The sequence below is a fragment of the Strix uralensis genome, chromosome 10 (assembly GCF_047716275.1).
Source record: "Strix uralensis isolate ZFMK-TIS-50842 chromosome 10, bStrUra1, whole genome shotgun sequence".
Taxonomy (NCBI): Eukaryota; Metazoa; Chordata; class Aves; order Strigiformes; family Strigidae; genus Strix; species Strix uralensis.
In genome coordinates this window covers 6426558-6439639 of record NC_133981.1, presented here as the reverse complement: position 1 = coordinate 6439639, position 13082 = coordinate 6426558, and the positions used below count along the sequence as shown (strand labels likewise).

Here is a 13082-nt window from a genome sequence, read left to right as displayed (position 1 = left end):
AATAAGACTGCAGCTCCTGCCTCTGTAATGTGCTCTGATACCTACGTGGATGAGTATCTTGCAGAGCCGTAGGAAGAGCTGTAAGCGTCTGAAATGGCAGCAGACTGTGTTTTGACATATGCCGAAGGAATGTATTAGCTAACCAGACCAGACCCTTCCCACCAGGATTGCCCACTTGGAAATATGAGGCTGGCTGGTACAAAGCTCACGGCTGCAGCACGTCACGTACAGGGTCTGTGGTGCAAGCCCTGGTTTTCAAAGCAAGGCATAGCTGCAGAATTATGGGGAAAAGGCATATTTTATAAGATGTCAATACCAGGAGCCCTGTTTTCAGGAATGGCTTTCTGGATGGGGGAATGTTATATCTGGACGTGAGTCAGATCACGTCTGCATTTTATTCCATCACAAAAGTATCCACCTGTGCTGAAGGCTGTCTGAGCATGACATGTAAACATATCTGTAGATAACTGTGCTGGCCCCTGGCAGCACACGTACAATTCCGGGTCCCAGGGCTTCCCAGGATGCTGTGAAGGAGATCGCAAATTGACCTGTGCACGCTAGAGTTTCACAGATTTTTCTGCAGTCACTGCGTGAGTGCAGACACATAGGCTGATGTGCAGATGAACACACGTGCCCTGCAGTTAATTCTCCGGGGGGCCTTTCACCGTGCCAGCCTGAGTGCCCCCAGGCAGAGCTGCTGCCTGTGAGCTGAGCACATGCAAAGCACCCCCAAACTAGCACTTCCTGACGAGGTGCCTGTGCCTGGTGCTCCTGGGCTGCTGAGAGTTGGGTGGTGCCTCAAGGTCTGCAAGTGAAAATGTTCAATGTTAGGAATTGGAGATGATGCATTAAGCATTTCAGACCTGTTGGGATGGGACTGGGGATAAGATCCCACGGTTCCCCAGGCCTTTCTGCCGTTTCCTGAGACTTTCTGGTGTGCTGGGAGAAATGCAGCAAAGCCAGGGTGTGTGCAGGATTTTGTAAGGGGAACGATGCTAGATTGAAAGCAGGTCCACACCGGCTGTTAGTTGATGAAATAGATGATTCAGAGAGAAGGGAAATCAAGGTAGAACAAGGAGGTTTATATGCATGCACTGCTTTCCCTTCTGTCTCTGTGGTACATTGTTGATGATTATCAATAAAAAGACTACATAGTGGGAAGTATCTGTATTTCTTCGTGACACTGAAAATCAATGTTATATGAGGCTGACTTATTTTTCAGGGTCAGCTCTTTCTGTTTACTCAAATTCTGTGAAAAGCAATACTGGTTTAAAAACACCCTAAAACTGTCAGGGTGGTTTGGGGCTATTTTGAAATGTCAGAAGTGTGAGTGTGCTTCAGCCCCAAACACTGGCTGTGGGGAGATTTACTGTCACAGTTACAAAGCTGACAGTTTGCAACATGATGGCAGGTTTTAGCATCCTTCAGTTTGTGGTGTGTCTGTGTGTACAGTGTTATCTCAGTCTCATGGGTCATGTCTAGAGAAAAGGATGCTATACAGTAGCTTGGGATCTTTAGATTTTGTTAGACATGCCCTTTAAAAAAAAAAAGCTCCTGCATGTTCTTCTTAACTAACTTAATATTTAAAAGTCTCATTTTAATTAAATTGATTTATATTGGAAGTAACATGGTTACCATAAAAATGTTGTAATGTTTTTAAAGAAATGCCCTGTTAGAGGTTTGTGTAATTTAGAGCCTTTGTCAAACTGCAACAGCCCTGCTGTGGTATAAATGCTTTCGAAGTGGAAATGATGAATCCTGTTAACTCCCCCATGAATGATTCGGACTCACTGAAGTCTGGAGTGTGCTGCTGCCACAGCTAAGAAGTGTCCCCATGTGCTGTGAGGTGAGATGGGCGAGATGTCCCTTTGGAGCTGGAGGTAGATAATGTGACTGCATGGGAATAGTCTGTGGGATGGGCTCCAGCGGTGGGAAACCCCCAGCAATCACCACTGTGCCTGCGAGGCAGGAGGAGTCTGAGATGCGTCTGCAGGGGCTGCTGCGCTGGGTTAGCTCTGGAGTGGTCCCAAGTGTAATTAGTTAAATTATTTCAAGTTGCTTGTCATACCAAGCTGGAGAATAGACTAAATTGGTAGAAACTGGGTTTAGACTTGCTCCACTAGGAACTGGTGTAAAATCAGTCTGTAAACAGGAATCTGCACTGGGCACTGTGCGGTTGCCTGGGCTTTTTTTATCACTGGTACTTGCTTAATTGCAAGCACCAGAAACCTTTGCAAGTAACACACGTTTAGTTTCCAGATGGCAGGTGAGAGCTGCCCTCGGAGCAGGTAGAGCTGATGTTACCAGCTATTGCTCCGGGCTGTGCCTAAAGAGAAATCATACCCCTTGGCATTTAGGATAGGACTTGAGGAGTCTGCCCCACGGCAGTGTGTATCTCAGCAAGGAGAGGATGCTGGCAGGAAAAATCCCACATGTGTAGCTGGTAGGGCTCTGCATCTAGCTCGTGGCTGCTGGAAGAGGCAACTCCTTCTGCCAAACCTGTGAGCATCCCTAGTGTGGTGCTGATGGGGTGGTGGGAAGTCTGCCTGCCCTTCCCCGCCTTGCAGGTAATCTGGCAAGAGCAAGCTGCTCTTGTGTCTCTGTCTCCCCATTTGTTTCACAGCAACTCTGCTACTTCAGTCACAAACGGTTTTCAAATATAAGAGTGAAGAATGTGAAGAATTTGTGGGAGAAAATAGAGATGCTTAAAAAAATTGGTACTTTTAGCAGAGATGCTAAAAAAGCTGTGTTCAGCTGTAGGAACTTGTTGACTCACTGTGTGTAGAGACCCTTGTACCTGTGCAGGGGATTTCTGTCTCGTGTTAGGAGATGCTGGCTGCATGCCATGTGGAGAGCTTATGGTGGGCATCTCCATGCTAAGGGCTGGGGGGTTCCTGTTTATCACTCGTTGGTTTGCATTTTGGAGGGTCTCCAAGTGTGCAAACTGCCTTCTTTCCCTAAAGAGGCTCAAAGGGAAGATGTGCTCTGCCAGCAGCCCTGGGGCACCAATGGGCTTCTGGTCCCAGGGCGAGGCAGGGCCAGTCCTGAAGAAAAGCCCTGAGAGGCAGGAGCTGTGGGTGCCAGGACTTCAGCGCATGGCGAGTCTCTTTTCTGATCTGCACCTCTTGACAGTGCAGGTACTTGTTTCATTCAGGGATTGGGTAGATGTAGGTTTACTGGTTATTTTGCAGCAGAGGCTGGACCTGAGCCCAGACATTGTCCTGAGCTTCAAGGGCCACTCTCTGCCTCTGTACACGTGCTCCGGCACAACGTGGTCAGGACACGGTGGCTCTGGCCGTTCAGGATGTCTTGCCATCCACTGACTTGTCTGAAATGGTCTGTTAAAGGGAGAGGCTGGGGTAACCTCAGCCAGCGGAGGCTTTCCCGTGCTGATGCCTGAGATGCATGTTAACTTCATCTCCCTTGCGTGCAGGTCTTACTTGGTATAAGTTTTCCTTTTTGGATAGTTACAACTTTACCCAAGTTGACCCTGGCAACATTTCATCCAGCTTGTAACATCCTTCCTTCTGTAACAACAGGGACGAGCAAAGTTGGTTGAGTGGTACTGCAGTTTTTATTATGCATATTAGTGGTGGTAGCTTGCAGAAACCTCCACCACGCCCTCGCGATTTCATGTGAAGTTTCAGGAGACAGCAGCAGAGACGGTGGGGATTTTCTGAAATAATTAAAGCATAGTGCATCCATCCTTTTTTTTTTTATTATTACAATTCATTATATACATAGAAGACTGCACCTAGATGTGCATGTGAAATCTTACCCAAGCTCCTAAAAGAAATGTCCTTTAAAAGAAATAGGATAGCTTGTATCCTAAGGGTACTTTCCCCACAACACTACCATAACTGAAAATGAGTCCTCAGCAGAAAAGTGCCTTATGCTGGGCTCCTCCAATGCCATCCACATGCAGTCATTCCCGCACTGCTGCTGACAGTGGCTGAAGTGGGAGAGGCTTTTTTGGTCCCTGAAGTGAGCTGTTATCTGGCAAAGGTTCCGTCCGCATATGAGGACAAAAATAGTTTTATGACTGTAGCCCTGAATCTGGGAGTTGGGAAATTCAAAATGGCAATTTCTCCTAGGCTTATCCACTGGCTTTTATGTGGCTTGGATTAAATCCTCTCCCCAGTTTATACCGGAGTCATCCTACTATAAAACAGGGGTAAAGTATTTATTAGCTGTGTTTGGTGCTTTCTGGAATACATGGAGATATAAAGTTGTTTAAAAGTGTCTAGCATTACCATTTCTACCATTTTGGCCTAGAAATCCTGAAGGACTAAGTGCTGCCTGACCTTTCAGCCTGTGCAGGGAAGCCCTTTCTCCTTTCTGCTGTGACATTTAGTTGTTTGCAACCCACTAGATCAGATGCAAACTGTCAGCCACCAAATCCATAAGACCAATGGGATTGTGGAAAGATGGTCCTGTATGGGATCTCTCAGTGTGAAATTAAATCCTCAGATGGGGAGGAAAATGTTGCTCTTCCTCTCTGGCTTCTCTCACTATCACTGCATTCATCAGAGAGCAAATATTCCCTTTTTCATCCCTTTTTAACATCACATATATATGGTCTTTTTTATTAGACATCTGCATAATCTTTCCTGCTTGTCAGCCTGGGATATTAAAGACATGCATAAACATAGGCAGAGCCATCACAATGGTGTTGCAAATACTGACTGTGCTGAACAGGTTGCAGAACTGCAATTGCATCTTGTTTCCAGCCCGATCCCAGCCAGCTTCTCTTTCTTGTTTCTGCAGGCCTAAAAACGGTGGGAAATACTGCGTGGGTCGTCGCATGAAGTTTAAATCCTGCAACACTGACCCGTGCTCGAAGTTAAAGAAGGATTTCCGGGACGAGCAGTGTGCTGATTTCGATGGGAAGCACTTTAACATCAACGGGCTGCCCACGAATGTGCGCTGGGTTCCCAAATACAGCGGCAGTAAGTGGCTGCGGGGGGGGCGGGGGGGATGCAGATCCCGCCTCCTGCATCACCACGTTGGGATGATGGCATTCGGATAACATGTTTCTGGTTTTCTTCCCTCCCATCCCCAGTTCTGATGAAGGATCGGTGCAAGTTGTTCTGCCGAGTGGCAGGAAACACAGCGTATTACCAGCTGCGGGATCGCGTCATCGATGGGACGCCCTGCGGCCCTGACACAAATGACATCTGCGTGCAGGGCCTTTGCCGGGTAAGTATTTTCCCTTCTCTTTAGCGAGGGTGATTGCAGTTTTGCGTGGTGAGATGGCACTTCTGCACCTTGCTCCGCCCGGTTGTTGGCATGCCCTCTTCACTCAGGGGCTGCCGACAGCATCCGCAGGCTCCACGGAGCTCCATGAGCTTTGATTGTGCCAACCTTCAGGTTTGCAGAAGATCCGTGCGTGCAGGATGTCTGTACATCTGCCCTAAATTACTGAGGGCTGTGGAGGTCTGAGCCTGAACCCAAATGATGCTTCCTTCTGTGCTCTGCCCCGGTTCTTCCCAGTCAGACCCCGAAGCGCTTTACATTTTCATTCACAATTATTTTTCACACTTTCCCCTATGGGAACAGTTGATGCAAGAAGTTTTCTCTAGCGAAGGCATCGCCTGGTGCAAACAACAGTTCTGATTCTCGATTCTTGTTTGAAAATGGTGTGGGATGGCCACACTGTAAATGAGCGGAAAAATGTGGGGAAGCAAAACAATTTGTCTCGTGGCAGCCTTTTGCATACACAGCTTTTGTGTGCCTTAATTGGGAGGTTTGTAAATGCTGTTCTAGTCTGTATTTGCTCAATCTAGTTTTTTCAATTTTTCTCTTAAAGCAAGCTGGATGCGATCATGTGCTGAATTCAAAAGCAAGAAGAGATAAATGTGGTGTTTGTGGTGGGGATAATTCTTCATGCAAAACTGTTGCGGGCACATTTAACACGGTGCATTATGGTAAGAATCTGTAGCTAAAAACTTTATAGTGAAAAATGCGGGTCTATAAAAGCCATTACCACACTTAATCTACAAAAACACTGATGTAAAATGCAAAATCCTTCTAGCTATAGCATATTCCATTTTATAACTATTTATGCTATCCCTAAATGAAAAGTATTGGCTTGTGTAATGTGAGGTAATTTTGCTCGTTTCCCTTCCCCCCATAAAAAGCAAATGAAATGTCTGTGTAATAGCCTTGACTTTCTGTTAAATCTTTTCTAGGCTATAACGTTGTGGTCCGCATCCCAGCTGGTGCAACTAATATTGATGTGCGTCAGCACAGTTACTCAGGGAAACCAGAGGATGACAACTACCTGGGTGAGCTGCGGTCCTTCTTTCAGTCCAGAAATCTGCTTTATTGTCTGATTGTGGTGATATATCCACTGACTGCTCTCTGCTAGGGAGGATGAAGAATTCATTTAAGGGAGATGTTTTCTTATCGAGGATTTATCTCATATGTCTTATTCATTCAGCCTTATCTTGTTCCTTCTTTTTTGTTTGTGCCATCTCTGATGCAAAGTTTGGGAGGTTCACAGGTTATAAGAAATATCCCCTTAGAGTGTCTCTGGGGCTGGGAAGGACTATCAAGTCTGGGCTGTGGGTGGGAGCTAAGGCACAAAGCTGGGAACCAAACAGGCTTCTGAGTTCTGCTGGAGTCTCCTCATCGCAACTTGACATGTCTCTGCTGTCACTGTGCCTTGGCTGGAGAGTAAATATGCCACACCCTGAAAGAAGTGTGTACAAACAAATCCAAAGAGAAATTATTTTCTATTCCTCTGACAGTAGTAACTCTGATTTCACTTAGACTGAGCCCTTCTTGTCCCTGCCTGACAGTGATATGTAACTGTAAAGAAATACCCTGCACCAAAGACATCGGTTTGATTTAAACCTAACAATAACTTGGCCTTTGGCTCTTGGACATTCATAGTCACTGTTTTCTCTACACTGTGGGTATGTCTCTAGAGGCAGATAAAAATGCTTGTGGTGCTCTGTCAGACCAGTCTGCTGCATGCACATATGCTTTTAGCATGGCCACGTGTCTCTTTCCCACCATGCTGATCAGTAATTCACCTCATTCTCTTTGGGTTCAGTAGCAGAGATAACATGAACGCACATTACAACTGGTGTTACACCTGCCAGTTGAAGACTGGTTTTGCCATTAAGTCCTTTTTGGGTCCTTCAGTGTCTGTTCAGGCTGCTGACAGAGCAGGGACTCAGGCTGTGGCCCTTTGCAGTCCCAGGGAGGTGACTGATCTCCCAGCTCTGTTCCTCCTCTTTTGCACACCCGTGCCTGGCACCGCCAGCTGCGCTCCGGTAGCAGGGGGTCCTGCATTTACATCTCTGAGCAGGGCACTTAATCTCGTTTCATCTCCCAAAATGCCTGCGTTGTTGAGCGTTTTTTGTGAAATATGGAGCCAAGTGTTTGCTGTAACTGAGTATGTTAAAAAGGGGACTAGGCTGGTGGTTCCTAGCCCATTGAAGGTAAAGGAACTCACTTGAGAAACGAGTAGAGGAGACTATCATGCACCAAAGGGAGACGGTGCTGACAGCTTTGGCTGTCGCTCTGAAATGCCATCCATGTGGCTGGACCCTTCATTCAGGCAAAAAGCTGAGCAGGTCCTCCCTGTCCTCATTCCCAGACTGGGGTCATGAAGGCTGTCTGTCCCGGCACGCATGCAGCCGTTCACTTACAGCCATGTGGCATCGTTTCTGCACATTTACAACAATGAAATGAGATGGTGCAGCACGAATGCACATCAGTACCAAGAAAACCTTACTGAGCTGTGATAGTTTTCTGTCCCTGGGGAGGGAGGTATGTTTCATTATTCCTCTTTTCTAGAAAAACAATCCTCCCCATGTTGTGCCTATTCAAACTGGTTCACCCCAGAAGGAGCCCCAAAGAACTTCTCGGCTCTTCTTGGAGGGCCTTTAATCTTCTTGGGAAGCAATGAAGGCAAATCTTCTTTAATGTTGCTTTAATATTGCTGGGAAAGCATCTCTTCATATTAGGCCTGACTAGAAGCAAATGAGAAGTGTGCATGTGTCCACTTATTTTGCAGCTCACTGAGTGTGAAATCTTGGGCCCTCAGTACTGTGAACCTTGTAGTTGCTTAACAATTTAGGAGGAATTTGATGTTGTCATCAAGTCCAAGACATGTACCTACTGTTGTAGGAGATACAGTAAATGGGAAGAAATCCTTTAATGAGTTTTACTACTGCGTGATGACATTAAAGCCTCCAAAATGTGGAATTTGGTTGAGTATAGCGTCTGCTTTGTGAGTTTTTCTCCATCTATGTCTGTTTGCTACTGAGCAGTGTTTTGCTTCATTATCTCTCCTCATTCAGTGTAAAAACCTTCCCTTTGGTGTTTTGGTGTTAAGTTTAGATTTTTCAGTACAGAGGCTTTGTAGTAATGTAGCTGTGATGGGTGAAATGGTGGGGAAACTAACTTAGGAAATTAGCTACATAATCGCATTAGTGTGAAGTTGTGCAGCAGACTGCTGTTTTCAGGAAACTGTTCCTTTTATAAAGCATTTAGGCTTTAAGCCTTCAGTGCTTTCACATACCTTAAGATTTGGAATAATAAAAAGTACAGGGAGAGGAGGGAGAGGGAGAGAGCAGGGGAGATACTGACCAAACTCCCTGTAATTACCTACCAGAAAATTATGACTGGGCAATTAGGGTACATACATTTACCCTAAGAACACACCTGGAAACAACAGGGAAGCCACCCTCTCTGCACAGCTAACAAAAAGATTTGAGCAGGATTATTTCTGCGGTATACGCGGGGGTACGGGCTGTGTGTGCTGCGTACAGCAGCCGGCCTGGCATGCCTTTTGGGTATCCCTCTGCCCTGGATTATGGGTGAACTATTTAGCAACAACTTCAGGCATTCAGCTTTCATTTTAATGAGGCTCTCCAGTAGAAAAGGGAGAGGGCACAATGTCTGTAAGAGCTCTGCTGCTCTCTTTACACACTTTCTGTTTGAGTGTGCCAGTGGGCTTTTCCTCCCACCCCAATGAAAAGGAGCACTGAGAGCGCATGACCCACGTTATTATGTACGTATGAGTTAATTCTGCGTCTTTAGTTCTTGTTTTTTGCACCTATGCAGCCTTATCTAACAGTCAAGGAGACTTTATATTAAATGGAGACTTTGTCGTCAGTATGTTTAAAAGGGAAATCAAAGTTGGGAATGCTGTGATCGAATACAGCGGATCGGATAATACTATTGAAAGGATTAATTCTACAGATCGGATTGAACAAGAAATAACGCTTCAGGTGAAGTATATGTTGTGCGTATGGAAAAGTCTGCCCAGCATTATTGGACTGAAAACAGTGGGCAGTGAAGTCTGTTGGTTTACTCTGCTTCATCTTTTTTTCCTCTTAGGTTTTATCAGTGGGCAATTTGTACAATCCTGACGTTCGTTACACATTTAATATCCCTATTGAGGACAAACCTCAGCAGTTTTACTGGAATGCATATGGCCCGTGGCAGCCCTGCAGTAAGCTCTGCCAAGGTGGGTGCTTGGGAAGGCTTAGTTTTGTCCTGGATTTGCCTGGGAACTGGGCAGTGCTGTCAAATCCCTCTCTGATTTCTCTGAGATTCTCCCTTATGGACGTGACTGTTTCCCTGGGCTGTAGTAATAGATAATGTTGTACGAAGTGTAGCCCTGCTCTGCTGCTTCTCAGTTTGAGTGAGGCACCTATACAGCCCCCTGAGCCAGGTAAGCCTTGTGACCTGGTTCACAGACGAGGAAGCTCACGCACAGAAAAGGTTACGTGGCATTTCCTAAGGCTGCAGAAGGCATCGGTGTCTGGTTTTGGGTCTGACACCTGCCAATGCTGGCCCTGCTAAACACACAGAGCCCATCCTTGCAGGTGTGCTGCAGCTCTCTGCCTGTGTCCATCTCATCTGCATTAAACCCCTTCCACTCTTCTTAGAGAGTCTTAACCCCCTCCCTGTTTCTGAAAGAGACTTAAAAGCGTAATTAAACATCTCAAATGCTACTGTAAAAGGAGTAAGAGAAACAACTGATTTGATTTATTTCCCGTGTGACTCAAACAATGTGACTTTTTTTCTGTGTAGGAGAACGAAAAAGGAAACCCGTGTGTACGAGGGAGTCGGATCAGCTCACGGTGTCGGACCAGCGATGTGATCGAATTCCCCAGCCTGACCCCATCACTGAGCCTTGTAGCACAGAATGTGAATTAAGGTGCACTCTGCTCAGCCGTGTGTATACATTACAGCGTATATTTATTGTTTACTTCTTTTTCCTTTCACCTCTCACCATAATTCCTTTACTCACCAGCCTGTATTAGATTTTAAAAAAGAAAAGGATTAGCATTTGCCTCTTTGTCAACCAAGAGGGATTGAAATCCACCAGCTGTGTTTTGAGAGGCACTTTTCTACATTTTCGCGTTTCTCTTGTTGGATTAAAGTAGCGCTAACTATAAAAAAAAAAAAAATCACCTAAGGTTGAAAAATTTCCCTGTGCAATACAGTGCCTGAAATTTGCATCTGTCTGGATCAGAAATGCTCAACACCATACTACAAACAGCCTGCAAAGAGGGAAAAACATATGCTTCAAGCAAAAGAGTAACTAAAACTTGGATTTATCATAGTCTGCTTAAAGAATAGGCTTAAGTGTAGAACAGGTTTGGGGTTGTCCCCAGACAACTCCTGGCGAGCTGGAATTGATGGAGCATGGCCTAAATCATCCCAACCCATTTTCCTTTAAAAAGCAATCTGTTTTCCTTTCTGGAGCTTAAATATGGTAGCATTAAAGGGCTGCTGGTGAAGCAATTCAGATGGCCACGTTTCCCGAGGGGTTTCTCTGGCTGTGTTAAACCCGGGGCTGTATAGGGGCTGTATAGGGGCTCTAGGTTGGGTTGTCGCGGTAACAGCTGTTGCCATTGCAACAGGTTGGAAACTTGAGAAGGGTAAATGCAGGAGTTTAAAAAGCAGGCAGGGATGTGAGGGCTCCCGCCATTCAGGAGCTATTGACTCCAAATCCCCTTGATCTTATTCTTCTTCTAGCTGTGCTGAAGTCTGCTCTCCCAGCTTAGGAGTGGGGCTCTACAGTCCCCACACAGGCACTTGCAACAGCCTGGGGGTCCCCAAGAGGATGTCACTGCCTCCTTCCCTGGGAGCCACCCTGCAAGGTGTGGGGGGCACTCAGCTCCTGTGGACACCAGGGTCTCTGACATCTCCCTGGATCAGACCCCATGGCCAGCATCTCTTGCCACAGCTGGGGCTGATGTGAAGCAGGGGTGTATCCCCACGTGAGTCCTTGAGGGTCACCAGCACCAGCCCCTGTTGCCCATCCCAAGAAGGAGGGAGCATGGTGGGAATCTCTCTGTTGAGAGGGAACACCTCTAATCCTTGCTGACACCTCTGGGGCTCATGGGTCTTGGAGCAAGTCATTTGCTCATGCTGTGGAGAGCTGAAACTCTTTTGCAAGCATCCTGCCTTGTGGAGCGCCTTTCAAGCCTGTGCAGATCGTTTTCTGATGCTGTATTTTTTAGCTTTTAGTTTTTAGAGGATGACGTGGCACTCCTGCAGGAGAACATGGGCTGGAAAGCCTTCAAAGCCCTTCTCCTTGCTTGGCCACGGACTCCCCACATCGGCCTGCGTGGCCCCGCAGGGTCACAGTGTGGCTTTGCTGCCTGTTAGAGGGACCCAGTGACAGTTCCTTCCCTGCAAGAAGCAATGCCAGGGTTATTGTGTCAGATTTTTGGAAGCCATAAAGCATTGGGAAGTATTACAAAGAGCCAAAACTTCCAGTTCAGGAGCATTTATTTATGTCAAATGCCCTTGAGCACGTTACCTGCAGAGCCCCAGAGCCTCACAGCTGATGTTTGCTCTCCTCGGCTCAGGTGGCACATTGCGAGGAAGAGCGAGTGCACGGCCCAGTGCGGGCTGGGGTACCGCACCCTGGAGATCTACTGCTCCAAGTACAGCAGGCTGGAGGGGAAGATAGAGAAGGTTGACGACCGCTTCTGCAGCAGCCAGCCCAAGCCCAGCACGAGGGAGAAGTGCACTGGAGACTGTAACGTGGGAGGGTGGCGGTACTCGGCCTGGACCGAGGTAAGGGATGCTCGGTGGTACGATGAACACTGTCTCCTCCTTGCACAGGGATATGTCAGGCTGTTATGTTTGCAAACAGCATTTATATAACAGTTGGCCACAGTGATTCTGCTTCCATTGATTTTTCTGGAGGACATTGTAGTCCAAATCAGCCTGGTACTCCTTATTTTCCACTGAAATTAATTTATGCTTTTAAGCATCCCAAGGTCTGTCTTCGTTATGCTAAGCCCTGCTGGCTGTCTTCTCCCATCAAAGCCAGCACCACTGCCAGGAGTTGGGGAGGACATGTTACCATCAGCAGAGGACTTCTGAAATTTGTTTCCTTCACACTTTTTAGCTTTTCCATGAAAATTCCTGAATGCAGGCCTGACACCGAGAGAATGATGAGCTTGGGGCTTTCCAGAGAAGGCATAGTGAAGTGGGGCTGGCTGGTTAGAGGGAATTAATCTCTCCTAAACTGAGAATGAGCAACAGCCATTTGGGAGAACTGAAAGGCAACACTTGTAAAAGTAATAATGGGGTTATAACCTGAAATGAATTTCTGAAACTCATTGCCGTGAGATTTGATTAAGCTTAGCAAGATTGGCTTTTTAAAGGAATATATAAAGTAACAGCCTGTTATGTAAAGTACAAATTGTTCTTCCAGAGGTTTTCTGCAGTCTCTTCACAGTCCTGACTGCAAAGAGGGAAAAGGCAATAAATGGGCTCTCAGCTTGTAATAGAGTGGCAGAAAGTATTTACTCAATGTCTCTCTTTCCCAGTGCTCCAAGAGCTGCGGCGGGGGCACGCGGCGGCGGCGAGCCATGTGCGTGAACACCTACAACGATGTCCTGGACGACAGCAAGTGCAGTCAGCAGGAGAAGCTGACCGTGCAGCGATGCAGCGACTTCTTGTGCCCCCAGTGGAAAACTGGCGACTGGTCCGAGGTAGGTGCTGGTCACCACGGTGGGCTTATCCTGCTGGTCCTCCACCCTGAAGGGCTGGTGTCTGCAAAGAATTAATCTCTGTCCCTGCTCATTCCTCGT

At 46.8% G+C, this 13082-nt stretch overlaps 1 protein-coding gene across 10 annotated transcripts in view; it reads left to right on the top strand.

Annotated features, from left to right (window-relative positions):
* Positions 1-13082, top strand: part of ADAMTS9 (ADAM metallopeptidase with thrombospondin type 1 motif 9) — an 86127-nt gene that overhangs the window by 27543 nt on the left and 45502 nt on the right. For all 10 annotated transcript variants that reach the window (XR_012630230.1, XR_012630231.1, XR_012630232.1 and 7 more), the window contains 9 exons: positions 4768-4949; positions 5063-5199; positions 5810-5927; positions 6192-6287; positions 9082-9248; positions 9358-9487; positions 10057-10183; positions 11847-12057; positions 12819-12983. Coding sequence is in view for 7 of the 10 variants with exons in the window: in XM_074879047.1 (XP_074735148.1) it covers positions 4768-4949; positions 5063-5199; positions 5810-5927; positions 6192-6287; positions 9082-9248; positions 9358-9487; positions 10057-10183; positions 11847-12057; positions 12819-12983 (1333 nt within the window). In the remaining 3 variants the exon portion in view is untranslated. The remainder of the gene's footprint in view (positions 1-4767; positions 4950-5062; positions 5200-5809; positions 5928-6191; positions 6288-9081; positions 9249-9357; positions 9488-10056; positions 10184-11846; positions 12058-12818; positions 12984-13082) is intronic.